At 48.1% G+C, this 26349-nt stretch overlaps 1 protein-coding gene across 1 annotated transcript in view; it reads left to right on the top strand.

Annotated features, from left to right (window-relative positions):
• The window catches only part of NOTCH4 (notch receptor 4), a 435421-nt gene that overhangs the window by 326846 nt on the left and 82226 nt on the right, over window positions 1-26349 (top strand). Inside the window, exon 27 of the mRNA XM_078645863.1 lies at window positions 14741-14913. Coding sequence (XP_078501989.1) covers window positions 14741-14913 — 173 coding nt within the window. The remainder of the gene's footprint in view (window positions 1-14740; window positions 14914-26349) is intronic.

The following is a 26349-nucleotide window of genomic DNA, read 5'->3' as shown; positions in this document are numbered from 1 at the left end:
GGGAAGAAACTTAGGGTGAGTACGCATAACAACCTTAGAATTATGAAACACAGTATAAGGTTCTTGGCAACACAATGCCTGAATCTCACTCACCCTGCGGGCCGATGTAATGGCCACCTGGAACGCCGCCTTCCAGGACAGGTGCTGCAATGAAGCCTTATGAATGGGTTCAAAAGGCTCCTTCATCAATCTGGACAGCACCACATTCAGGTCCCATGAAGGCGAAGGAAGCCTGACAGGAGGGAACACTTTCTTCAAGCCTTCCAAAAAATCTTTGATCACAGGGATCTGGAAAAAGGAAGTCTGTGAAGGGCCTTTCCTGTAGGCAGTCAAAGCAGCCAGATGAACCTTAATGGAATGGACATTAAGGCCCGACTGCGCCAGATGTAGCAGATATGGAAGGATGACATCTTCCTTGCATGTCGTAGGGTCATAGTTCTTAGACCTACACCAGATGCAAAACCTCTTCCACTTGTAAGCATAAGAAGTCCTAGTGGAAGGTCGCTTAGCCTCCTGCAGTATGTCCATACAATCCTCTGGGAGATTCAGATGGCCATATTGCACTATTTCAGGAGCCATGCCGCCAAACTCAAAGACGAGAGGTTGGGGTGCACCATCCGCCCCCCGAACTTCGTGAGAAGGTCCGGCCTGCACGGCAGCTTCATGTGAGGAAGGAGAGATCGGTGAAGCAGGTCCGTGAACCACCACTGTCTGGGCCATTCCGGGGCAATCAGAATCATTCTCGCCCTGGATTGGGACAGCTTGATGAGAACCGCCGGAATCAGGGGAATTGGTGGAAAAGCGTACAGAAAGCTGTTCGACCAGTTGATCCATAACGCGTTCCCCAGCGTCCCCGGCTGGTAGTACCTGGAGGCGAAGCCTCGGCATTTGCTGTTTTCGGCGGTGGCGAACAGATCTACGTCTGGAGTTCCCCACCTTGCGAAGACTTCTCCCAGTACTTCGTCGTTTATGACCCATTCGTGGTTTTCCTGAATGAGTCTGCTCAGTTCGTCTGCCTGAACATTCTGCACACCTGGCAGATGGGTGGCCGTTATCGACAGTCCTCGAGCCAGAAGCCAGTGCCAGATCGCCTGCGCTTCCTGCGACAGAGTGCGCGATCTCGAACCCCCCTGCTTGTTGAGGTAATACATCGTTGTCGTGTTGTCCGTCTGAACAAGCAGAGAGTTGGTCTGAAAGGACGGATGAAAGGCCTTCAGTGCCAAGTGAACAGCTCTCAGTTCCAGGAAATTGATGTGGTACGTGGACTCCGTCGGGGACCACGTCCCTTGAATTTGTAGGTCTTCGGAGTGCGCTCCCCAGCCTTGGAGAGACGCATCCGTCACGATGGTCTGTGTGGGAATGTCCTTGTGGAAGGGAACCCCTCTGAGGAGATTCTCCTTCGAGCACCACCACTTCAGAGACTGAAGAGCATGTAGAGACAGTCGTATCTTGTCGTCCCAAGAACCTCTCCTCTGGTCCCACTGATCCTCCAAGCACTCCTGCAGAGGTCTCATCTGTAGCCGTGCGTGAGGAGTGAGGAAGATGCAAGAGGCCATCAATCCCAGTAGAGAAGACACCGTCCTCACAGTCGTAGACGGAGTGTTCATGAGAGCCTGAGCCTTCCGAACGAGTGATAAACGTCGCTCTTCCGAAGGAGACACGCTTGCTGACAGCGTATTGATGGAGGCTCCCAAGTACTGGATGCACTGGACCGGAATCGGGACCGACTTGGACATGTTGATGTGCAACCCCAGCTTGTTCAAGAGAACGCACGTCTTCTGGAAGTGTGCTTGAGCTTCCGAGAAGGAGGAGGCCTTGATCAACCAATCGTCCAGGTACGGGTAGACAAACACCTTGTTCTTCCGCAGGTGTGCTGCTACCACTGCCATACATTTCGAGAATGTCCTGGGTGCAGACTTCAGCCCGAAGGGTAGCACCGTGTACTGATAGTGATTGGTGCCGACTTGAAAGCGCAGAAACTTCCTGTGTTTGTATGCAATGGGCACGTGGAAGTATGCGTCCTGTAGATCTATGGCACACATCCAATCTCCTCGTTGCAGCTGAGGGTAGATCTGATGCAACGACAGCATGCAAAACTTTTCTCTGCGAATCCACTTGTTTGCCTGTCGCAAATCCAGAATGGGCCTGAACTCGTTTTTGTCCTTCTTGCGGACAAGAAAGAACCGAGAGTAAAGACCTCTTCCTCTTTGAGACAGAGGTACGTCTTCGATCGCCCTTTTCCTTAGCAGAATGTCCGCCTCCGCCTGAAGCTCGCGCAGTTGATACTGCGAGCTGACGGGAGGAATCGATGGAGGAGGGCTGGTGAAACGCAGACTGTATCCATTGCAAACAATATTCAGCACCCACTTGTCCTGAGTAATTTTTCTCCACTCTGCCAGAAAAAATTGAACGCTTCCCCCCACCGGAGCGGGTAACGGACGAGGGGGAAGTAACCGCTCAGGGTCGAGACCCGGCCGGGCCCTTGGTCGCGGTAGAGGACTGTTGTCTACCTCTACCCCCTTGGCGTTTCTGGAAGGGCCGCCTGTACTGCTGCTGCTGTTGCTGCTGTTGATGTTGTCCAGCAGACTGTCCCCTTCCACGACCCTGCGACCCAAACCGACGTTGGAACTGTCGGTAGGGTTTCTTCTCCTTGGGCTTCTCCAAGCCCACCGCCGTCAGGGTCTCCGCCTCGGTCTTCATCCTGGCCATCTCGTCATCAGCGTGTTTTCCGAAGAGGGTATCTCTGGAAAACGGGAGATTCGCCACGCGTTGCTGTGCTTCCGGTTTCAGTGACGTCAACCTGAGCCAAGCATGGCGTCTCTGGTGAATCCCGTGGCAGTATCCGTGCGCTGACAGCAAGGAGATGTCCGCTGCGGCGCCGATGGCCTGGTTAGAGACCAGCATCCCCTCCTGGACGATCTCCATGAAGTCCTCCTTGCGGTCTCGAGGGACAAGGTCCGCAAACTGCTCCATCGAGTCCCACAGTGCCCGGTCGTAACGCCCCAGCAACGCCGAGTCACTGGCGGCCTTCATTGAAGAGGCGGACGTACCACACGCTTTACGACCAGCAGAGTCGATCCAGCGGCTCTCCTTGTCCGGAGGCACCCTGGACGCAGGGGAGGTGGCATGAAGCTTTCGGGCAGCCGTCACGATCACCGAATCCGGTACCGGGTCCTTCCTCAAGAAGGCTGGGTCCGAGTCCGGAGCCCTGTACTTTTTTAGGATCCTGGAAGGCGCAGACTTCACCACTGCCGGCGTCAGGAATAGCTGTTCAGCTGGCTCAAGGAGCCCTGGCACCAGAGGTAACAGGGGGCGAGACAAGTGCCTTTTGTGTAATGTCTCAAAAATCACAGAAGTAGAAGTTGTAGGCGCTTCAACCTTGATTCCCAACTTCGCCGCTCCACGCAGGAGAACCTCCTGAAACGTGCCAATATCGTCTATAGGAGACACCCTAGTCTCCGGTGAATCAGACAACGTGGGCGAGTAGGAACGGGTCCCAGAGGCAGAACGTGACCTGGACCGACGTCTCTTATGGTGATGCCTGGATCTCGATGAAGATCCACGTCCACTCCTCGATCTGTCCCGTCTCCCCGAGCGAGACCTCGACCTCTTGGGTCTCGGACGTTCCTTCGGCCTCCCAGGGTCAGGAGTCCTAGGCTTCTTAGGAGTCTTCTTCGGTGGCGTCGGAAACTTGGGCATCGACACCGCCCTCGGCGGGACCGGGGGTGGAGGAGTAACCGGACGCGGGGTCTGCGGAGCCGGCATCGGAGGTGGGGTCGGGGCCTTCGGAGGCGGACCCTTCGGCAAAGTAGGCCGCGAAGGAGGTGCAGAGGGCTTCTTCGGAGTATCCACCCCGGAATGCGCCGTTCCCGGCGAGCCACCATCCCGTCCGGACCGTGGGGAGCCCCCCACAGTCCTGGGCCTGTCCTTAGGACCTCCAGACGCCGAAGATCGGTGCCCAGACGACGACCGATGGTCCTTCGACGTCGAGCGGCCCTTCGGCGTCGACCGTTTCTCACTTCTCGACGTCGAACCGCGTCTGCGTCTCGACGTCGACCCCGACCAGATGGACGAACCACGAAACCTCGACGACGGGCGATGGTGCCTCGACGGCGACCTCGACCTCTTCGCCTGTCTCGACGTCGACCTCTTGGATTGTCTCGACGTCGACCTCTTGGATCGTCTCGACGTCGACCTCTCGGACCGTCTCGACGTCGATCTCCTCGAGCGTCTCGACGTCGGTCTTTTCGAATGCTTCGACGTCGACCTCCTCGGCGCCGGAGACTTCTTCCGTCTCGACGGCGGCCTCGACGACGAGGATCCCCTCGACGACGATGTCCTCGACGGCGAACGGCGGTGTCGTCTCGACGGCGAGCGCCGACGCCGGGCCCTCCGATGTCGACCACTCGCCGCCGACACCGACGACGAGGAGATCGACACCGGCTTCGACAGGGAAGGCAGAGAATACAGACCTCATGGGGGTCTGACTAGGCCTTCTTCCTTGAGCACTCCGGGCATTTGTCGAATAATGCAGGCATTATGGACAAAAAAGAGTGCAGAAACTCAAGAAGAAAGTCACCAAAGTACTTTAAAAGCACCAAAAATCGAATTTAGTGTAAAACACCAACAAAACCCTTGAAAAGGGAGAGCTCAATGCTCCAGGGTCCTGCTTGCAGGAGCCGGAAAAAAGAACTGAGGCTAAGTTGGACCTGCTATGCATTCTGGGATACTGGGAGAAGGTTCTGGAAGGTTCCTTAAAGGCACAGTATCCTATTTAAGCCACATAATGGCAGCCTATGGGGCTTGTCTGTCCAGGTTCTTCTCTCTATCATTCCTGAGGGATTTTGCTGTTAAGCAAGGGAAATCTGTACAGGCTTTGCTGTTTTGTGGATTTTATGGTGGAATTTCTAGTTGAAGTACTGGACAGTGTAGCCTTTTTGGCTGCATTATCTGTCTTTAAATTCTCTCTTAAGTGTCATATGCATTTTTGACACTGTAAGAGATTATTTTTGATTGCTCCGGGGTCCACGCACATGGGCGGGACTATTCACTAGATTATGACTATACACAGAGATCCCCTACTACAGAAACACTGTTTCACACAAGGCCAAATCTTCTAAAACTGCATTACCTGGCTTTGTGTGAAAGCATAGCACCAAGTGAAATAAGGGGCAAGTTGTGTCCTATTCTTACATATGTAATGTACAATAAAGGATACATTTTATGCGGTTTACTTGTGGCATTGGATCCCATATCGAAATTTCTACTGGAGGATGTACATAGAGAACAAACGTCTGCAAGGTACCATGAGGCAGATCTACAAGAAAGTACTGCAGCACTGCATCGCAAGCCCTTTGGTTGTGCCACGCTGCAGCACTTTCAGAGCACAGGAATGCAACATATCTACAATGATGTCACTTTCCTGCGCTGGCGCACAAACATCTGCCATGCGCCGGCGCAGGCACCCTTGCACCATGGTGCAAGGATGCCTGCGCCATGGGGAGATTGTTTTTGTGAAGAAAGGGGCACCTTCCTCAACAAAAACAATCACTACAGGCATTTTCCTCTGTCAATGCATGCTGTAGAATGCAGCATGCATTGAAAGAGGAAAAAACGAGGAGAAATTAAAACATTTCTCCTCGTAGCGCCTGGCTACGCCACCCCTAGTGTGGCGTAGCAAACTGACGCATTTCCAGGTTTACGATTTCTCGTAAATCTGGAAATGTGTCTGTTTCACAGCAACACCCATGGAACGCCCCTTTCACTCAAAGTGCTGTGTGTAAAGGGGCCACGCACGGTGGCTTTTCCTGTCCTTGTAAATATGGGGCAGAGAAATGTGCTGCCAGTGGGTCACAAAAAGTGACGTACTGGCAGCGTAAGGGGCTTGTAAATCTGCCCCTATGTGTTTAGGATTTTATTTCGTAAAACAGCCAAGGTTTTCAGATAGCATGGATCCACACAAAATCTGAGTCTTCCACTGGACCCACCAGTTCTCTCCAAATATTGGCAACCTTATATTTGGAGCATGGAGGCTTAAAAGATTGTTCAGGCGTTTCGCAATCTGCACACCCATCCATTAGATATTTGATGAAGGAGATAACCTGTGCGTTCTTCTTTGAGTTAAAACAAAGTGATACAAGTCACTTAGTGCCATCCTGGCCCAGTTAGACTTTTCCTTAGCAGACCTGCGATTCTTTTCCTGCAGTGCAAACCATGTCCTGTTCATTCACTGGGGTCCAATGGAGGTGCTCCCAGTTTAACAGCAAAGCACCTGGCGCTGTTGGCCAAGGAACACTTAGATAATCCAACATGTGTGGATTACTACCGTCTTCTCAACTAACAATGAGGTCCATGGGTCTCTTTATCTGTACTCTTGAAAAGACACAGCTTACTGGTCCTTTCTGGTGATGTTTTTTCAGTGACCCCATAACTGCGTTCTTGCTTTCACTCAGTGCAGGCTCTGCGTGCTTTTTGTGTATGTGGCATGTTGTCGGTGTGTCGTGTGGCTGAGAAATGATGTGCAATGTGAGTGTGTCCAACGGATGGTATGTGCATGTTGCAAATAATGTTGGTTTACCCTCAGGTTTTCTTTGTTATTTGTTTAGATATGACAGCCTACATGCAGCGGTCACTAAATGCTTGTTTTAGAAAGGTATACACATCTAGGTGGCCAGAGGAATGTATATACATGTACTGCCTGGTCAAGACCTCTGTCTACCATCGGTACCTGAGTTGCCCTTCCCTTCTGTGTTGTGATGGATGCTGCTTACCAGCGGAGAATGCTGGTTTGGTGTGTCTGGATGGGTTCTACCTGCAACCCAAAACCTGCCCCTTTGATGCCTGCCCCCTTCCTGTCCTTTCAAAATCCCTAAGAGAAACTCTGAAAAGGCGAATTTGCCAATTGTAGGCTGGAATTTCAAAATTTCAAATGTAGCTTGAATCCTGGTTTCGCCCTGAAGCAGGGAAAATACTGCCCTCCTTGGGCCAGTAACTTGTCTGGAATTTGAGAACAAGATGATAAAGATGATGAAGGAGGAGAGAGGGACATGTGCCAGAAACTGGGCGCCATGTGATGAACAAGCCTTGGACTCTGAAAGAAGCCCTGCTGGTTGTAACCTACCATGGAGGAAGGGGAAGTTGAAAGCTTGGTATGGAAAGAAGTGGATCAGGAAGCCGAAGATCAAAACCCACCAGTCTGCAGGGTGGTTGTCTCAACGAAGTGACCAAGCCTTGAGCCAAGAGGATCTTGCAGCCAGCTGGCCATAATGTGACCAAGGGCCTCTGCAATATATAAAGGAGTGAGAATAAGCAAAAAACTATTCAAGACTGCAAATGGGATGAGCCTACATCGTCCCTGCTCCGTTCACCCCATCCACGACTGTGGGAGCATATGTGTTTTCATTTTCACACTAGGTTGTAGGATGGTATCCTGTTGGGTGAGCCCTGTTGATCCTCTTCTAGAACTATGTGTAAACAGTATGAACCCAGAGATGTTGTTCTTTAAATTTGGGGTTAGACCCAATGTATGTATCTTCTGTTTGTACATTTATGTCACAAATCTTGCTAGTGAGCTACGGCGCACTGTACCACTGTATCTTTTGCTTTATCTAAATGGGCGATGATTTTAGATTGTGTGCATCAAGTTGGGTTTTACATCTCTGCTGTATGTACTTTCACATTACACACTAATGTTACATTACACATAGTTGCAATTAGGGAATGATCTGCCTGGCATCCAAGGCCAGTGGATTATCCACTCAGCCACATTTCTGCTCAGCCTAAATCCTTGTTGTTACTCTGTTGCAAACTGTGACAGTAACTGGTTTCCCAGCACCTCAGATACTTATCGCGGGAGCCTGGGCTGCCGTATAAAGTTGCAGTCCATTGATATCCGAATACCTCATCTTTGCCTGTTTCATGGGATCAGGATTGTGTCTTCATTTTGGTTGGTGGGTTATAGGAGTCTTAAATACTTGGTTTTTGCGACCCTTCTGACAGGGTGTCAGATCCTGGACCCAAATTTCCTAACACTTTTTTTTTTTTATACAGCCACAATGCAAAATGTTAGTTGGTATTTGCATCGCCTTACATAAAGAAAATGTAACACAATGCGCTCGCATGAGCTGTGTTGCATTACACTGTGTATGAGAAGCATTCTGTGGATGGAGCATGGGCCTTCCCAAGCGTCCACCTATTGATTTTGGTGCAGTCCCAGTCAAAATGCTACATCTTCCTCAGTGAGGAACAACGAGAAGAAATATGTTTATTTCCCTCATTACTTCCTCTTTCTATGCGTGATGCATTCTGCCTTGACACTGGGTATGAACAAGTGTGCCAGCATTGGTTGTAGGCTGTCATCAGTGCGCCAGCCAGGAAGAGAGCTGAAAAGCACAAATTCCTCACCTTTTGAATGTTCCCCTGGTGTCGACTAGATCTATAAACATTTTGGCAGTGCCTCTGCACACCGATCGATTGCGCCGTGCGACTCTGCACTGATGCGGTTCCACTTTGGAAATGACATGTGTAGCCTATAGAGGTGCCACTCCTGCGGGCTGACGTCAGTTCCTTTCTTTTCACGCCACCATATGTGGATCCCGGGCTCCTTCTAATCTCATTGAAACTCCCTTTAACCTCTTCAGATTGGAAAACAGTGTGCAAGGGAAATGTCACCTCCCAGAATGACAGGTTTTAAGCCTGATAGGGACTGTCACAAACAAAAGTCTGTGACAGACCCTCATCAGGATTGCCTGTGGGGCAAACGACCTTTACAACATGGTCATTACACCGCGGTACGTTTACATCGCTGTCATTACAACACAAGTTGTTACAACGACTTGCACTGGATGGCACTATACTCAAAGGAATAGTTTGATTTACTATTCCAACACCTTCCCTACTGCTACGTAGGCTGGAGTTGGAATAGTAAATCATACTATTCCTCAGTCCATCGCCCTCCAGCGCAAGTCGCTGTAACGTCTTGCGTTATAATAACTGCGATGTAACGTACCGTGGTGTAACGACCACGTTGTAACGTCACATATTCACCTGTGGGGACTGGGGTCAAGTTACAACTCTGTTTCAGATACAGAAGTCGCAGGAGTAGTTACAGGGTGAGTCTTTGTCTTGGTCAAAGTCATCGGTTAAGTAAAAAACAAAACACACCAAACATCTTGATCATGCTCTTGAAGTCGTTCAACTTTGGAGGCTATCCCGCAACTCGTTTTTGGGATCGTCCACTATGCCAAAAAGGAGGTCAATGTCCTTTCGGAGGGCTTCCAGCTAGGGCAAATCTCCTCTGAGACCCTCTTACATTTTAACATGGACCATACAGGCACTTTTTTGGGGGCATGGCCGAACCTTGCTCTGACCCCCTGGTCAATCACCAGAATGCATGGTGCCACCGCCATGCCTCGGGCAGCCAGGCATTTTTATCCCAGCACCCCTCTCCTAAAGCTTGGTGTTGCAGGTGTCTACTAGCAAAACTACCCCAACACATTCCCAACTACTCCTACTTGATGAGGAATCAAAATGGGTGGAAACATTAGGAAAAAGGGTCTTCTTGTTGCAGGCTTAGCACTAAGACCTGTGAATACCAGCTGCCTGCTGGGGTGCTATTCCCATGCCCTTTGGAATTCAATGGATCAAGTACTTCCAGGTGTTCCTGAAGATCTCAAACCTGTACTCGCTCAGCTATACAGGACGGTTGTGATGCGGTCAAGTTCACAATTTTGTGGCTTGGACACCACAGACTTAATTGGGTGGGCCATTGGCACCAGTGTCATCATTTGCCGCCATGCTTGGCTGCGGTCCACCTGTTTTTCAGGTGTTGTCCAGTCGTCCCTCATGGACATGCCATTCGAAGTGGGTCACCTTTTTGTGGACAAGGAAGAGTCTGTACTTGAGTGGTTCAAGGAGAGCAGGGCCACGGCACACTTCCTGTGTTTATCTGCCTACCTCGCCAGCCCCATCAGCCCTACCACTCCTTTTGCAGCTTTGGTAGTGGTGCCACCTACCACCAGCCAATCCATCCTCCACAAAGTGCCCATCAGTTTCATGGTCGAGGCTATGGTGCCCACTGGCCATGCAGTCAAGGTCAAAGGGCTGCCCATTTTACTACGCCTCCTGCAGCCCCACCTGCCAGACCCCTGAAGTATGCCCTTAGTGGAGCACAGTCACCCCGTGTATCCGCTTATTCCTGCCAGATCTGAAGTTTCACTGGGCCCACCATCAAGGGGACCTCTCCAACTATGCTCAGATTTCAGAGGAGAATGCAAAAGCTCTGCATTGGCAGTTACTGGGTGTGAGAAAGAGCCATCTTTCTTGCCTTGGTATGCCCCCACTTTTTTCTGAACTGCTGATGTACTTTGACTGAGTGTGCCCTGGGTCCCTGCCAACCAGGTACCCAGGGCCTGTGTTCCTTCCCTACAAAGAAAATCTATGCTGAAACAAAACACCCAATTGGCATCTCTGGCCACCTGTCAGCCCCTAGTAAATGGTACCCTCGGTACCCAGGGCATGGTGACCAGAGAAGACCTCTGAGGGCTGCAGCACTTATTGTGCCACCTTCAGGGACCCTGTTCCCTGGCACCCACACACTGCCTTTGCAGACTGAGTGCCTAAGTACAGAACTAAAGCAAGAGTCGACATGGCACTCATCCCTGTGTGCCATGCCCACAGAACCCACTGCCCTGGCATTCTTCAGTCACCCCTCTAGCTGGGTGCCCTATGCCAGAGGTGAGGGCCCATGTGCATGAGCCCTGTGCCCCTACAGTACCCAGGGCCATTCCTGGGCACTGTAAGTGCAGTGTTGCCATTTAAGAGTATGTGGTGCTGGGAGGTTGTCATTTACGAACTCCACAGCACCATAATGGCTTCACTGAAGACTGACAAGTTTGGTACCAAACTTCTCAGCACATCAAACCCGCACTGATGCCAGTGTGGGATTTAATGTAAAATGCACGAGAAGGCATCTTAGAGATGCCCTCCAAAAATCTTAACCGACAATCCACGTCTGGGCTGAGTGGCTGCAGAGGCTGCCACACAGCAAGCAGACATGTTGCTGGACCCCCGGGTGGAGAGCCCCCCGCTGTCCTGGGTCTGCAACAAAGCACATCCTGGGCGAGGTGCTATGTCTCGTCCCACAGGATGGACAGGGAGAAGCTTCAAAGGCATACCGCATCTGAGAGCTTCTCCAGACCCTTTGCTGTACCCAGTAACCAGCTCCCCACCAGGCCTACCCCCACTCTGGCGGGAAGACTGGCAGGAAAAACTACATCAGGAAGGGGGGTGTGCCAACCTGTGCCAACTCCACCCTCAGGTGGAGGAGGCGAGGTGAAGCACGACCCCGGACCCCAGCCATCTTGTAGATGGGGAGTCCTGCCCAATCCCAGCTAGGCTCCTGCCCCCCTACCACAGGAGAGGAGCAGGCTAGGGGGTGTACTCACCCCAGGACAGCGACCCATTGGTCCCTGCCCTTGCCCTACCTGTAACACCCCTAAATTTAGTATTTAGGGGCTCCCTGAACCTTTCTTCCTTAGATCCCGATATCAACAAGAAGAAAGAAGATCAAGAAGAAGAAGACCCGCCGCGCAGCTGCTAACAACAGGACAACAACTGACTTGGCCCCCGCCCTACCGGCCTGTTGATTCTGGAACCTGCTCCTGCCTAATCCCGGCGACCACCACGGACAGCAACCTTGGGACACCTAGAGGACCTGCCTGCCTTGACCCTCTCGAAGATTGGGTCTCCCATCAGCAGAGGCTCTGCTGCAACAACCCACGTGATGCCCACCAGGAAGCTCCGGACCAGCCCACTCTGCACCAACCGAGCCCGGGCCGGGCCAACCCGAACCAAGACCACGAGGAAGTCCCCCCCCGGCAACCGGGACCCGAAGTCCAGTGCCCAAAGATCCTCCTCGACGAACCAGCCGACGCTTGCAGACGCAGAACCAGGGGCCACCCCAACCGCGACCAGCCGAGGGTAAGCTTCTCCGACCCCTTAAGACACCCCTGCACCCGGCGCCCCGCGGCCCCCTGTGCCTCCCTTTAGGGTACCTACCTGTGCTCCAAGATCCCAACTTACCTCTCGAAGTGCTGATCGCCCCTGGAGAGTCACCGTCCCCGAGCCTGAAAACCTTTGTTCCTTTGTCAAGATCCTCATTGGATAACATTGAGCCCCCGATGGCCCAGCCGCCCGAGTGCCGCTGGCTGTGACCTCTCTGTCCTAATCTACATCCCCCCTTGCCCTGAGCTAGTGACCAGGAGCCCAGCTCCCACAGCCGCGTGGCCTGCTAGCCAGCCGCCACCAACCGAAGGCCCCGTGCCTCTCATTGACTAACATTGGGCCTAACTATCTCTGCACCCGGCCGCCCCTGAGCCGCTGAGGGTGTACTAACTGTACCTACCTGACCCTGGGGGACCCCTGAGTCTATGCCAAGAACCCTAACTTCACCAACCAAGTACTCACCTGGAAGCCGGTAATTTACTTACCTGCCATTGGATAACATTGACCCATTTTGACTTGAAAATTTTTAAGTGTGAAGTTTTGAAAACTGAAAATATTCCTATAAAATCAGCCAAAGTCCAAATTCGAAAGTACTCACCTGTGATCAGGGGAGAAGCCAGTACTGTACCTTTCAGCCCAGTACTGAACCGCAAAAGTAATCCCTAGCGGGTTTACTAGTAACCTGTATTTTCTCCATAGGAATCCATTGTCTGCTTTTCTATGAAATTTCTTCCAAGTGTCTTCTTTTGAAAACTGCAAACATTCTTTAAAAATCGTACGAAATACTGAAACGCAATTACCTACCTGTTTTGAGTTAAGCCCCCAGTGCTGGCCCTAGAAGACTAGTGCTGGGATACAAAAGTAACACGATCGTACTTTACCTGTAACCTGAATTTCCTCCCATTGGATAACATTTTCAGAATCACCTTGAAAAGTTTTTAAGTGTCAACTTTTAATCAATCAATCAATCAGCAGAATTTGTAAAGCGCGCTACTCACCCGTAAGGGTCTCAAGGCACTGGGGGGGGGGGGGGGGGGGTCGCTACTGCTCGAACAGCCAGGTCTTGAGTTGTTTCCTGAAGGAGAGATGGTCCACGGTCAGCCGTAGGTGAGTGGGGAGGGTGTTCCATGTCTTGGCTGCCAGGTAGGAGAATGATCTTCCTCCGACGGTGGCTTTGCGGATCAGTGGGGTTGTGGCGAGGGCGAGGCTGGCGGATCGGAGCTGGCGGTTAGGTGTGTAGAATGTGAGGCGACTGTTGAGGTACTTCAGCCTTATGAGCGTGGGTGAGGAGTCTGAACGTGATCGTTTTGTTGACGGGGAGCCAGTGCAGATCTTTCAGGTGTGCAGAGATGTGGCTTCTAGAGCTGAAGGCCATCGGCATCCCATTAAAAGCCTTGCTTCCGACCATCAAAGGGAGGCCGGTACAAAACCACTGCATGTTGTAAAGCAACAAGCAGGGCGGGGTGGGGGTCAAGGACCCTATGCCAGGAGGCCCAGCACCTCTAGAAATGACTGGACCGCCAAGGAGTAGCAGGACAGTTGAATGCCATGGCAGACAAACTCAGTTGTCGGCGTCTAACAAATCATGAGTGACAGTTACATTCGAAGATGGCGCAAGGCCTCTGCCGTGAAACGGGAGAACCGTGGCTCGATCTGCTTGCCACCTCTGGGAACTGACAATGTTAGAACTTCTGCACGTTGGAGTTGCGTTTCACCTGCGTCAGAGATGCGTTTCCCCTTGAGTGAAACTCGAGACGCCTTTTTGCCTTCCAGCCAATACCACTCCTGCCCTGAGGTCTGAAAGAGCTCAGGATCAACTAGGCCCAAGTCATTCTATTGGCTCTGGAATGTCCATGGATAGTTTGGTATCCAGAAATCCTGGTCTTTGGCACCTGTCCTCTGATCAGGGTGCCTAACCCCAAGAGGATCTGCTGTTGCAGCAGCAGGTCAGAGTTTTGCACCCAGGTCTTCCCAATACCCACCTTCATGCTTAGAGGTGAGCAGCAACAGCTGAACACCTTAAATCTTCCTCGAGAGGTGGTTGATTTCATTTTGGCAGCCAGATGTCCCTCGATTAAAAAGGGGCGGCGGTCATTGGGATAAATGTGTAGTCTGGTGCCGTGCACAGCAGATAGACTCTTCAGGAAGAAGAGTTTAAGTTGTTTTGCCTACTCCGCGTTCCATTGCGAACGCGGCGTTCAGGCAAAACTATGACTCCCTGGTGCAGTGTAGTTAGCCGGCCCCTCCACCCTCTCCAAATAATGAAAAGTTAGTAAAAGGCACTTACCTGCCCTGTTGGACATCGCAGCTGTCCTGCCTCCTCCTTGCCGTCACTGGATCAAGAGTCAAGAGATATTTGCTGAGGTTTTTTTTGTCATTGGGATCGTCTCAAGGGTACTCACTTGCTTGCTTGATGACATTCACTCATTTTAACACTATCTGGCAGACTCTGGTATGGAATTGCACTGGACTGTTTAGCAGCAGTCACAGTCTATATCAATAGCACAGAAGCATTTTATTCCACCTACATTAAAGACATCAAGCATCATCAAACTTTCCTGCTACATTTGTTATGATATGTTTTGAATCTGCTTGTTTGTGTTGTGTTCTTACCATTGGTTGATGCATTATCTTTTACGGTGGGGTCATGGTAGGAAAGAACTTCGACATGTTGTGGGCATCTCCTGCTCATGAGCTGAGTTCCGAAGGCACTGACCACTCTTACCTCTCTCCCCAGGTACATTGTGTTCCTAGAGGTGGACAGCCAGTCCTGCTCTGATGCTGGTGAGCTGTGCCTGGCTTCTGCTGATGGCATGGCCCTCTTCCTGGCAGCACTGGCAGCCAGTGGGAGCCTGGGACCGCTGCTGCCCTTTCCAGTGGTGGCAGTTCACCATGAGCACGTGGATATCGGTAGGATGTGTCAACTTACGCTCGCAACAGCTTGCACTGGTGCTTAATGATAGAACATGCTCTCATATGTTATTGTATACATTTATTGCATATAATGCACACACTACAAGCAATGCAGGAAGGTCTGGATGGTGTAAATTCTATGACTAGCTGGGATCTTTTGGACTTCATGAAACACCCAGGGGTGGGAAGAGCTCTTATGTTAAAGCCTAGTTGGTTCCATAGGGTCTGGGCCACAAATCTTAGGGGCATATTAGCAAGAACCTCGTTAAAATGATCGTGTCCTGCACATCTATCCTGGGCTTCTATTGGAATTCTATAACGCATATTAGTAAGCCCATTATCGCTGTTTTAGCGGCAGTTTTCTGCTGCTAAAACGGCGATAATTTTAACCAGGTTCTTGCTAATAGTCCCCTTAATCTCTCTGTTCACCTTTAAGGTGCCAATCCCTTCTCTCTAGGACGTCCTCCTTCTTGAATTGTGGGCTGGTGCATCCCTTTACAACTTTAATACAGCTCAAAAGAGTCCTCTCCTACTTGAAGACCTAAAACAAGATGCTTAAGAAATGCTGATTCATTCATTCATTCATTCATATTCGGTGTCATGTGCATTTATAATTCTGCGGTCATCACAGGGACCTGTCTAGACTTGTGCCATCTTGTTCTCCTCTCCTGTTTCTTACACCATCACCATGACAGTTAAGGTTGACACCATAACTGAGAGTTCTTATGTACTATATATTTGAACTATGTCCACTCTTTAAGTTTGGAAAACCTGCATATTTTATCAACCACAATACAATACAGATTAGGACCTTTCATTAGCACTGCATTCCTCTCTGCCTTATTAAATTAATAATAGCATTAATAATGTGCATTTATGAAGCATTTCGGTTGTTTCTAAGTGCTGTAAATAATTCTCCCTGTTAGCTGTTTCATAGGCCTTCATTCACTGATTTCCAATGGATGGAAGGCTGAGATAGTCATGTCTGAATTGGGCATGTGCATGTTGGAAGCGCGTGCTGAACCTGCTCAGCCTTCTTGACAGCTACTTATGATTAGAGCTTATTTGTGGGTGTGCTAGATCATGGAAACATAAGAGTGGTTAGATGATATGTTACTTGGAGCGGCCCAGGAGGTTGAAACTTTGGTTCTTGGATAGTACTTAGGCTTGGAACTAGAAATGAGAAGTGCATAAAGGAAGGAGAGGCATGAGAGATATGAAGGAACAGAGTTAAAAACAGCAGATAAAGTAACTTTGGGGCATATGTACAACAGCATGGTGAAGAGAAGTGTTACGCCATAATTGCTAACGCTGCGCTCAGAAATTCTGAAAACACAGGGATGCGCCTTATTTACAATAATACGGCACACCCCTGCGTTTCCCTTAGCTCTGGTGCTAAAGTTAGCTGCCTAGCGCCAGCGCAGGTGCCAATGCACCCTAGTGTAAGAATGCCTCAGTTGAGGGAATAATTGTTTATGTGCAGGAAGGTGTTCCTTCCTGCTCATGAACAATCACTAATGGCGATTAGTAACCTCTATGTGTGCTGAAATGTGCAGCACTCATAGAAGTTGCAACTCATTTATTTAATTATTGTTTATGTGCAGGAAGGGACAAGTGGTGATTTGCTCTTTCTATGTTTTCGGCAGAGTGCAGCACACATAGAAACAGCAAAAACAAGGAAAATGTAATCATTAATCCTTGTTGCACCAGGGTAAGACCAGGTATTTACGCCACCCTTGTAAATAGGGGGCAGCGTCTTGTGGAACACCCACTCCATCACCTCTTCACGATAAATGCTATGTGAATAGGAGCATTATTCACATTGTATTGTTAAGCAACATTAAGTGGCTTTACGCCGCCTTGTAAATAAGGCAAAGGACTTAACACCACCAGAACGTCTCCAAAAGCAAAGTTCTAGTGGCGTTAAGTCCTTGTAAATATGCAGCTTTGTGTTCTCTTGTATACATCTCCAATGACACATTGGAGCATATTTCCAAGGCCGTTGCCCCACCGGTGCATCACTTTTAATGTGATAATAAGTGACGAACTGGCGGCGCAAGGGGCTTGTGAGTACGCCCTGTTGTCTGGATAATTATGTCAAGTTCTTGAGGTAGCACCTGTAGTACTGTATTCACTCCTGAAGGCCACTAAAAAAACATTCTGGGTAATTATAACCTTAGCAGTACTCTCATTCTAAACCTACTGCTAACCCTAAATTAAATTAATTTGAAATTAATTAAATTAAATCAATACTATCCCTAATCCTAAATGAAATTACTTTTAAGTGTAAATTAATACTATATAAACCAATAATACGTTATATTATATAAAACCAAGTTAATACTAACTATAACCATACAATAAATGTTTTTATTATATTTAAAAATTAAAGTATTGCTAACCCACCCTATCTCTATCAATTTAAATTAAACTAATTTGCATTAAATAAATAAAGAACCTTATTCTAACCCTAATGCTAATTGAAATTTACTATAAAAACCCAAAGTCCCAATACGTTGATAGAAGTAATGCTCTGTCTCAATAATGGCAGTGGAAGTAATGCAGAAGTTGAAGAGAAGTGGGAACAAATTGTCGGACAAAAGGCCAGATTTATATAGTGGCGGCATGGACACTCCATCGCAATGGAATTTCTATACTTTTAAGACTAGGCTGCCTGACCTGTTAAATTGCCGGATGACCATTGGTTTAATCAGGGCGGAAACTACTCTGTTTCTGCTTTGATTAAAACTGTGGACTGGCCAAGGATAACCTCTAATTTAGATGGGCAGAATTAGTGATCACTTTTCACTGCCCATCACCGCCAGGAAAACCATAGAGGTAAGTGGCAGTGAACTACAAAATGCTTCAGGATTTTCTTTTTGCAAATGAAAAACAAAACAGTTTGCTGCTTGGCTCCTTTGTGTTAGTTGGAGACGTGCATCAAACTGCAAAAAGCATTGACAGGAACCACTGTGACGCTGTTCTTGGCAATGGTTTATTAATTCATCTCTGGTTTGGAGGTCATTTCATAATTTGGCAGGTGGAGGTGCAGTCAAGGCAGCAGAGTATATTACTCTGTCACCCTGACTGCCAAACCTCTGTCTGTCAAAAAATTAATCCACCCAAACAAATGGCCTAAAAGAATTGACAGGACACCGAAAATCTCAAGACTCAAAGCGCTGTTGTAAAGAAGAACTTGTTACAACAACAGAGCTGTTCTGCATTAATGCAACGTAGAGGGCTGCAATATTCAGTGATACGGATTAATGTTCCTTGATAGTAAATCTCCCAAGGGCAATTAGGGGGTGTTGAGGGCAGGGATGCCCTAGAAAGTTTGTGCACATCTAAAAAAAAAAATTCTCAACCCATTCCCAGCTTGGAAATCGTCATGGATTTGCATCTGAAAAAGTCAGAAGGAAATCCAGCATGCCCAAAACTAGTAGTGATGCAGGGGAAGAGGTTAAGACGTATTCCCTGCAGGGAAAAGAAAAGTGAAATTACACTAATTGGAGGTACAAGTACAGGTGTACACTGTATGCAATTATACATGCAGGGCTGCCTTGACAAATACCTATTTGTGAATTCACAAAATATTCTATGTCAAGACACGGAGGCGAGGATTAGGCTATTCTTTCTTTTTTAATTTTAACAGCAGCCAAAACCAATAACAAACAATACAAAGACTTCATTTCCCATGAAGCTTTAGACAAAAAACCATCAAGTTCATATTAAAGTCTCTCATCCAATCAGGCGCCTCCTAGCACAATTACTGTCGATGACCCCTGCTGGACTTCCTCTTTCTTCGGTGCTGCAACCTGCGTCAGTTAAGTGTTCACACTTTCCCTCAGTACTGCTGCTTGGGATCGTTGTTCGCATTTGTCTGGCTATGTACCGTATTGCTACTTAATCAATACTTTGTTGTCTGTTTCACAGAGCTTCTCCTCACTCCTGTCACTCCTACGCAGCCGCGATTGATTTCTCAGTGCCGGGCTGGGAGTGCGCGGCGGTCCATCGGCCCCCTGAGGGCGCACTTCCCTCTTTTCCCTCAGACGCTTCTCTTCGGCAAGCGCGGGATGGAGGTCGCGTCAGTTACTGCCATCGCCGACCACATCCGTCCACGTCTGCCGTTCCGTGCTGAATTTTCCGGTCAAGCCTGTTGCAGAACTCTCTGGGGTACGGTATCAGGCTTCCTCAGCCTGAATGTGTGGCAGACTGGCCCAGGATTTTATTACAAGACCGGAGGCTACATTATGCATTATCCTTTAATAGCAACTCACAGCAGCCGCACTACATCATAAAGGATAAAGCTCTAGAGTTTACACAACAGTGGACAAAGGATGTATCCAGGAGATGATCTGCCTCTTTTAAAAGCGGCTCGCCAGCAGATAAGTCACTACTACTTGCTTCTCCTTTACTTTAGGCTTAATGCTTATATTTTTGTATATTATGCTAATTTGAATCTTTTTCATGCCAATGTTATACTAATTTAAATTGTTTTCATGGCAATTTAAATCATATTTTAGTGGCTCTATACTATTTTCGTTTTCCTCTCAGCCTTTAACGCTGTGTTTTATGTAACGTTACTGCCATGGTTTGAATCCTTACCTTTCTGCCCGTGGGTGGCGCTTGCTTCCCCATTCCACCCCCCCCTCTCCATATGGACTTCCAATTTATGGTCGTCCCCCCCCCACGAACCTGTGCATATGCTTTTATTTGTCCCCCTCGAGCGCACGATCGCGCTGTTATATTTCTGACGTCTTATACCTTTTCTTTCGTCCGCCTCGCTTTTGGCTCCGTTGTACGCTTGTAATCAAAGGAAGGGACATTAGCAACACCCGCGTTGCATGCCTCCTTTCCCAAGCGGCTTTCCTCTTCTCCGGCGGCTGAGCTCGAGCGATCCTTTATAATTTGTCAGTTGCTCTGCTTCAGCCGCCGGAGATACCCTGTCTGCCCTACACATTTGCCCTTTTCCTCAATTCTAGCTCAAATCCTGAGTTATAGTTAATTCCAATTTATTATTTTCATCAATTCTAACGTTTTTTCCCACAAATCCCGAGTTATAATTAATTCCAATTTATTATTAACAATAGAGGGATATAATTTAACAACAGATAGAAGAATATTAATTCGCAGAACTTACCTTACATGTGATATTTTATTTAAAAAAAAAAAAGTTTTTAGATTCTAAGTTAAAATTTAAAATATAAAAAAAGAAAAAGAGGAGGACAAAGAGTAGAATTTTATAATACTTATTTTTTTAATAACATTCTTTCATTTCCTTGATTTAAATCACTTAATACCCTCTGAGATTTTTAATACACCAGGTCCGACATCGATTCAGATGACGCTACTGCAAGCTCACCTGCGCCTATTGGCAATTCACTTAAGAAATTCCTTCAACAGGAGATTAAATCCTGTATGATGTCGTCCCTCAAAGAAGTCATGTCCTCTAAGAGACTGTGTGATTCCCAAGATCTCCCCTCTATACACGGTAAGAGGCCCAAAAAGACGAAACATTGTGAAAGCACTACAGGCCCTAGCGCCTCTCACAGTACGGGAGGTTCTAGCACCTCAGTTTGGATGGGAGGCCACTGCGCCTCACTTGAACCTGATGTCCCTCGGGACACTCTCTTGATCGGTGCCCATGGCGGCACAAGTATGAACGGTGTCCCTCGCGGCACGCTTTGCAGTAGTGCTAACCAAAAAAAGAATATTGGTTTTAACTCATCTACCTCCTCTTATGATGACTCCTCCTCCAGAGATCCCTCTGACGAATTCGTCTTTGACCTAGATGAGGTCCAACATGACTTTAATTCTCAACCTGATCCGGAACCGACCTCTAAAAATACTATACTTAACCCTATCGGAGAAGAGATGTTCTCTCCCCTAAATATCTCTCGCCCTAATAGTTCGAAGTGGTTCCCCCAGGAACATGTTTCCCAGTTTGCAACACGTTGGTTAAGGAACCTTCTAGACAGAGATACTAGAAACACCATTAGATCTGAATCTCCAAGACCTACTATTGAGGAGAGGGTCTATCAGACTCCAAACCTAGATCCAGACCGTATCAAATTCCTATTCAAGTTAGGGCGAGACCCTAGAAAAAGCCTGGAGAGAGCTCTTAAAGGCTGTCAAGACCGCCTTTTAGATGTTCTAGGTCCACTTGCTAGAATCTTGGACATGGCTGAACAGTCCCACCTCACCTCTACCCCTTTAAATGTTGACCTCATTCGAGGGTGGAGCCAAAGAGCTGTTGTTCTCCTTGGCAACGCTAATTCCAGTTTAAACGTTGAAAGAAGGAGATCCATTTTAAATAAAATTAACCCAAAATTAGGAGACATAGCAGAGAGGGAACCCTCCCAAAATCCTAAAGGCCTTCTTTTCGGGGAGGACATAATCAAGGAGAAATGGTAAATATGTGTCGACCTTCACTGCTCTCGACAGGGCACAAAACAACCTAAGACGGGTGTTTAACACCAACCTTTTTGGTCAGGCCGGGAGAAGGGGTCGCTCTTCCGGCCGAGGCAACCAACGGCCCTATTCGTCATTCAGAGGAACTGGAAGAGGCTTCTACCCCCCTAGACAACCCTTCTTCCCCCGAAGAGGAAGAGGTACAAGAAACCGAGGTTCAAGAGGTCGTGGTACTCCCAACGCCTCCAATGCTACAAGTAAGTACTACTCTTTCTTCTTCTTCCCCTCCCATAATAGGGGGCAGACTAAAGCAGTTTTATCATGTTTGGCAATCAATCACCCAAGATCCATGGGTTCTAGAAACCGTTATGGGATTCAAGATAGACTTTCAAGAGGTCCCCTTCCAAACTTTTTTAACCCAACCCTTTGTCCTTTCAGAGGAACAAGAAAAGATCGTGGAGGAAGAAATTATTTCTATGCTCAAAAAGGGCGCAATAGTGGAGGTTCCCTGGTCCGATGCAAGATTCATAAGCACACTTTTTCTTGTTCAGAAAAAAGACAAAGGGTGGAGACCAGTTATAAACCTTCGAGAAGTCAACAAATTTCTCGTTTATCGTCACTTCAAAATGGAGGGCATCCACCTTCTAAGGGATCACCTTCTCAAAGGAGATTGGCTAGTCAAGTTGGACTTGAAGGATGCCTACTTCACCATCCCCATGTACAAAGACCACCAACCTTTCCTTCAATTTGCCTGGAAGGAACGTCTATTCCAATTTCAGGCTCTACCCTTCGGCCTTTCTTCTGCCGCTTGGTGTTTCACCAAGATTATGAAGTGTATCGTTACAATTCTAAGAGAAAGAGGTATCCGCCTTATCATCTACCTGGACGATATTCTTATCATGTCCCAATCCCACTCAGACCTTCTGAGAGATCTCAAAACTTCCATGAATGTAATAGAGAGTCTAGGCTTCATCATCAACAGAGAAAAGTCCATTCTCTCTCCCTGCAAGACCATAGAGTTCCTTGGTTTCACTCTGGACACCTCGGAATGTCTATTCCTTCTTCCTGCCAAGAAGATTGCCAAGATCCGGAAGGAGATCAGGTCCGTCTTGAAACAATATTCTTTAACCCTCCGCGAACTAGCCAGACTTCTTGGTCTTCTTTCTTCTTCTATCCAGGCCATCTTCCCTGGTCCTCTGAATTATCGCGCACTTCAGAGAATAAAGAGGAGAGCGCTCAATTCAGGTCTCTGGTATGGAGATCTTGTCACTCTGGACCCAGATGCCAGAGCAGAGCTCTTTTGGTGGCTGGAGAACTTAGATGCCTGGAACGGGAAGGCTATCTTTGGTTCATCCCCGGATTTCATCCTAGAATCGGATGCCAGCCTTCATGGGTGGGGTGCACGTTTGCAAGACCAGAACACCGGCGGGGTTTGAACCCTGTCGGAATCTTCTCAACACATACATTTTCTGGAATTGACAGCTGGTTTATACGCTCTTATGAGCTTCAAACACTCCCTTCAAGGGAGGTCTGTTGTTCTGAAAATGGACAACATTTCGGCTGTGGCCTATATCAATCGTCTTGGAGGAACGAGATCTGCAGATCTCTCCAATCTTGCCAGGAAACTTTGGATGTTCTGTCTAGAACACAAAATTTCGCTCAGGGCGGAATATCTTCCCGGGAAATCAAACATTTCTGCAGATTGGAATTCGAGATTCCTTCTAGACTTCTCAGATTGGAAACTCAATATGAACGTCTTCAATGCCATCTTCCATTTTTGGGGTCCCATAGACGTAGACTTGTTTGCCAGCAGACTAACGTTCCAGTTACCCAACTACTTCAGTTGGATGCCAGACCCGGGCGCACTTGCTGTGAACGCTTTTCTCCAACCATGGTCTCACTTCCTGGGTTATGCCTTCCCTCCTTTTTCCATGATTCAGAGGGTCCTTCAGAAAGTCAGGAAGGAAGAATGCCTTCTGATCCTAATAACCCCCTTTTGGCCGTCCCAAGCTTGGTTCCCGACAGCCCTGGAACTAGCATGCGACATTCCCTTTCTGATCCCTGCGTCTCCAGGTCTGGTTTCAAACGCAGACGGGGAAGATCATCACCTTATTCTCGAGGGGAATTTGAACCTTCTTGCCTGGAAAGTGTCAGGCAATCTAATAAATTGTCTGGACTTTCGTCATCGGCTCTCTCTCTTCTCTGAGAATCTTAGGCACCCGGAACACACCTCAGGTATAACAACATTTGGAAAAAATGGTTTCATTGGTGCCTGGAAAGGAGTCTGGATCCCGTGGAGACTCCTGTCGTCAATATCGTAATTTTCGGGTCAAACAATTTGACAGAGGCCTATCCTATTGTACTATTAATTGCTTTAGATCCGCAATCTCCGCGGGCCATTCCCCTATCAACGGTAAATCGGTAGGTAAAAATGTTATCATTTGTAGAGTCCTCAAAAGTATTAGACTAAGAAGACCCCCTAGACCTAACTATCAGACCCTTTGGGATGTCAAGTGTATTCTAGACCTTTTTTGTTCTTGGCCAGATAACTCTTCCCTTAATAGAAAATTTCTCTCCTTCAAACTCCCCACTCTCTTGTGTTTAATCTCCTGTAGGAGAGTATCTGACATCAGAAGCTTAGATATTTCTAATAGATGTTACGACATATTTGGTGTTAAGTTTGAATTACTAAGAAGAACTAAAACCATGTCAGATTTTATCTTTTATCCTCGTTTTCACAGTTTCCCTAAACTTTTAGTTTCTTTTGTTAAGCCTTTTAAACCTGTTTCTTCTACCTCCATAGCTAGATGGGTTAAGTCTACCATGAGTCTTGCTGGTATTGACCTCTCTAAGTTTCAAGCACATTCTATCAGAGGAGCTATGGCCAGTAAATCCTTCTGGTCAGGTGGTAAGCTGGATGATATCCTGAAAGCTGCTGACTGGTCAAATGCTAACACCTTTGCTCGTCATTATTGATAGCCTATCGAGCATATGTCTGATGTTGTCCTTCGGAGCTACGAACATGCATAACTTAGCCTCCGGTCTTGTAATGAAATTGCGATTCTCCTATTAACATGACCAGAGAATCTGGATTTCATTAAAGACACGGAGGCTGACATTATCCCTCCCTCCTCCCTTTTACAACTTTTGATATGTCTTTTATGATCTTATTGATTACTTCAATTGTTGTTATTCTATGATTTATGCCTATGCTTCTGTTATCTTTATTGAATGTAAGGAAGTCTTTTGGCTCTCTAGGCTCTTCACTATGGATTTGGTTCTTAATCCTTTCTTTCTCCTTACAGGTAATTCCGTTTAACCGTCTGATCCTTTCCATTTGAGATACTGAAGTTTATTCCATGATGTTTTCAAGCTCTACTTGGATTTCCCGTTTATGAAGTTCTTTCGTGCTGCGATTCTTTTAAAAGAGGCAGATCATCTCCTGGATACATCCTTTGTCCACTGTTGTGTAAACTCTAGAGCTTTATCCTTTATGATGTAGTGCGGCTGCTGTGAGTTGCTATTAAAGGATAATGCATAATGTCAGCCTCCGTGTCTTTAATGAAATCCAGATTCTCTGGTCATGTTAATAGGAGAATCGCAATTCTTCCTGTTTCCCACCTGTGTCGTATAGAGCATTACCTGGCAGTATTTACAGGGTCTTCATCCTCCCTTTCTCCCCCACCTAAACTTAAGGACTGATTCAAGTGGTGTGGGGGCGTTTTGGCCTACCTTACGAGCAGGTACAGTGTGGGGTTTTTCAATACCTCTTGGGACAGGTCCACAGGTGTGTGTGCCTCTCTGCCACAACCAGGACTCCCTTCCCACACCCTCGCTCTTGTTTGGGGTAGGTTCCCTATCTAGCGATATTGATCTTGGATTCCGACCCAACCATATTAGCCCTCTTACCTAATGGGTGGCCACCACCTTACTTACCCTACTTACCTGATACCTACCTCTAGCCCTTAATGCCTCCGGAACCCCTTGAAGATGGAGGAGTTTGATGACTACTATGAGGAGGAGGAGAAATCTCAATACTTCCCACTCACTGATGACTTTTGTGACGCCGGTGGATGCCTCCATTGTCAGGGCAGTCTCAGAGGCAGTTGCCCCATTGGAGAAGAGGTTGATTGACCTGGCACAGAAGTGCCTGCAACCCCTCCCCGTGAGGGAAGAGCTTCCGAGGCCTTCGGGTCCTAAACCTCCAGAGGTGGCCAACCCTCCCCCTCTGAGAAACCGCGCAAGTGTCCACCCCCTAAGGGGGTGGACCTAGTTGCTTTTAATAGACTAAAACAGGCGTTCTTGGACACCAAAATCCCTACTACGCCAATGAGCTCAGCCCACCAGACCCCCCCGCGCCCTCAGGTAGTCAGGGATAAGCTGCCTCCCAGCAGCCCTCTGATGAATCTCAGGTCGGATCGGATGGTGATTCAGACCACAGCATGTCTTGGCGCCCCTCTCCCTCCCTGCTCCTGTACGTACCCGGTCCAGGCCACTAACCCCACTGCCGATGCCCAGTTGTACCTCCTGGACCCAGAAGAGCTCCTACACTCTCGTTCGACAAAGTGGGTCCCTTACGAGAAGGTAGGAAAGTGATTGGTGAGTCGGTTATGGAAACCCCTGGATCAGGAGGTCCGCTTCAGCCTTAGGGCGGAATGCCCTCGCCCATCCCTCGACAGTAAAGTGGCGGTTACCCCAGAAATCGACGATAAGATTGTGACTTTCCTTACTAAATATATTAAGGATCCAACAAAGGGAATTGACAGGTCCTGACGAGCATGCCAGACCAACTGTTCGATTTATTATTTATTTATGAATCTTGTAGAGCGCACAGCTACCCCCGTCGGGGGCGTCCCGGCGCTAAAAACTGTCAGCAGAAAAAAAGGAGGACCTATCTACATCGATGAAAATAGCCATGTTTTCAAGCGGCTACGAAACAGTGCTTCGGATGGGGCAAATCTGAGGTCTAAAGGAAGGCTGTTCCAATGTTTAGCAGCAAGGACAGCGAAGGCTCTGCCACCC

Source organism: Lissotriton helveticus, chromosome 5_1, assembly GCF_964261635.1.
Source record: "Lissotriton helveticus chromosome 5_1, aLisHel1.1, whole genome shotgun sequence".
Taxonomy (NCBI): Eukaryota; Metazoa; Chordata; class Amphibia; order Caudata; family Salamandridae; genus Lissotriton; species Lissotriton helveticus.
The sequence above is the reverse complement of the archived record's forward strand: the minus strand, read 5'-3'. Positions and strand labels throughout refer to the sequence as shown.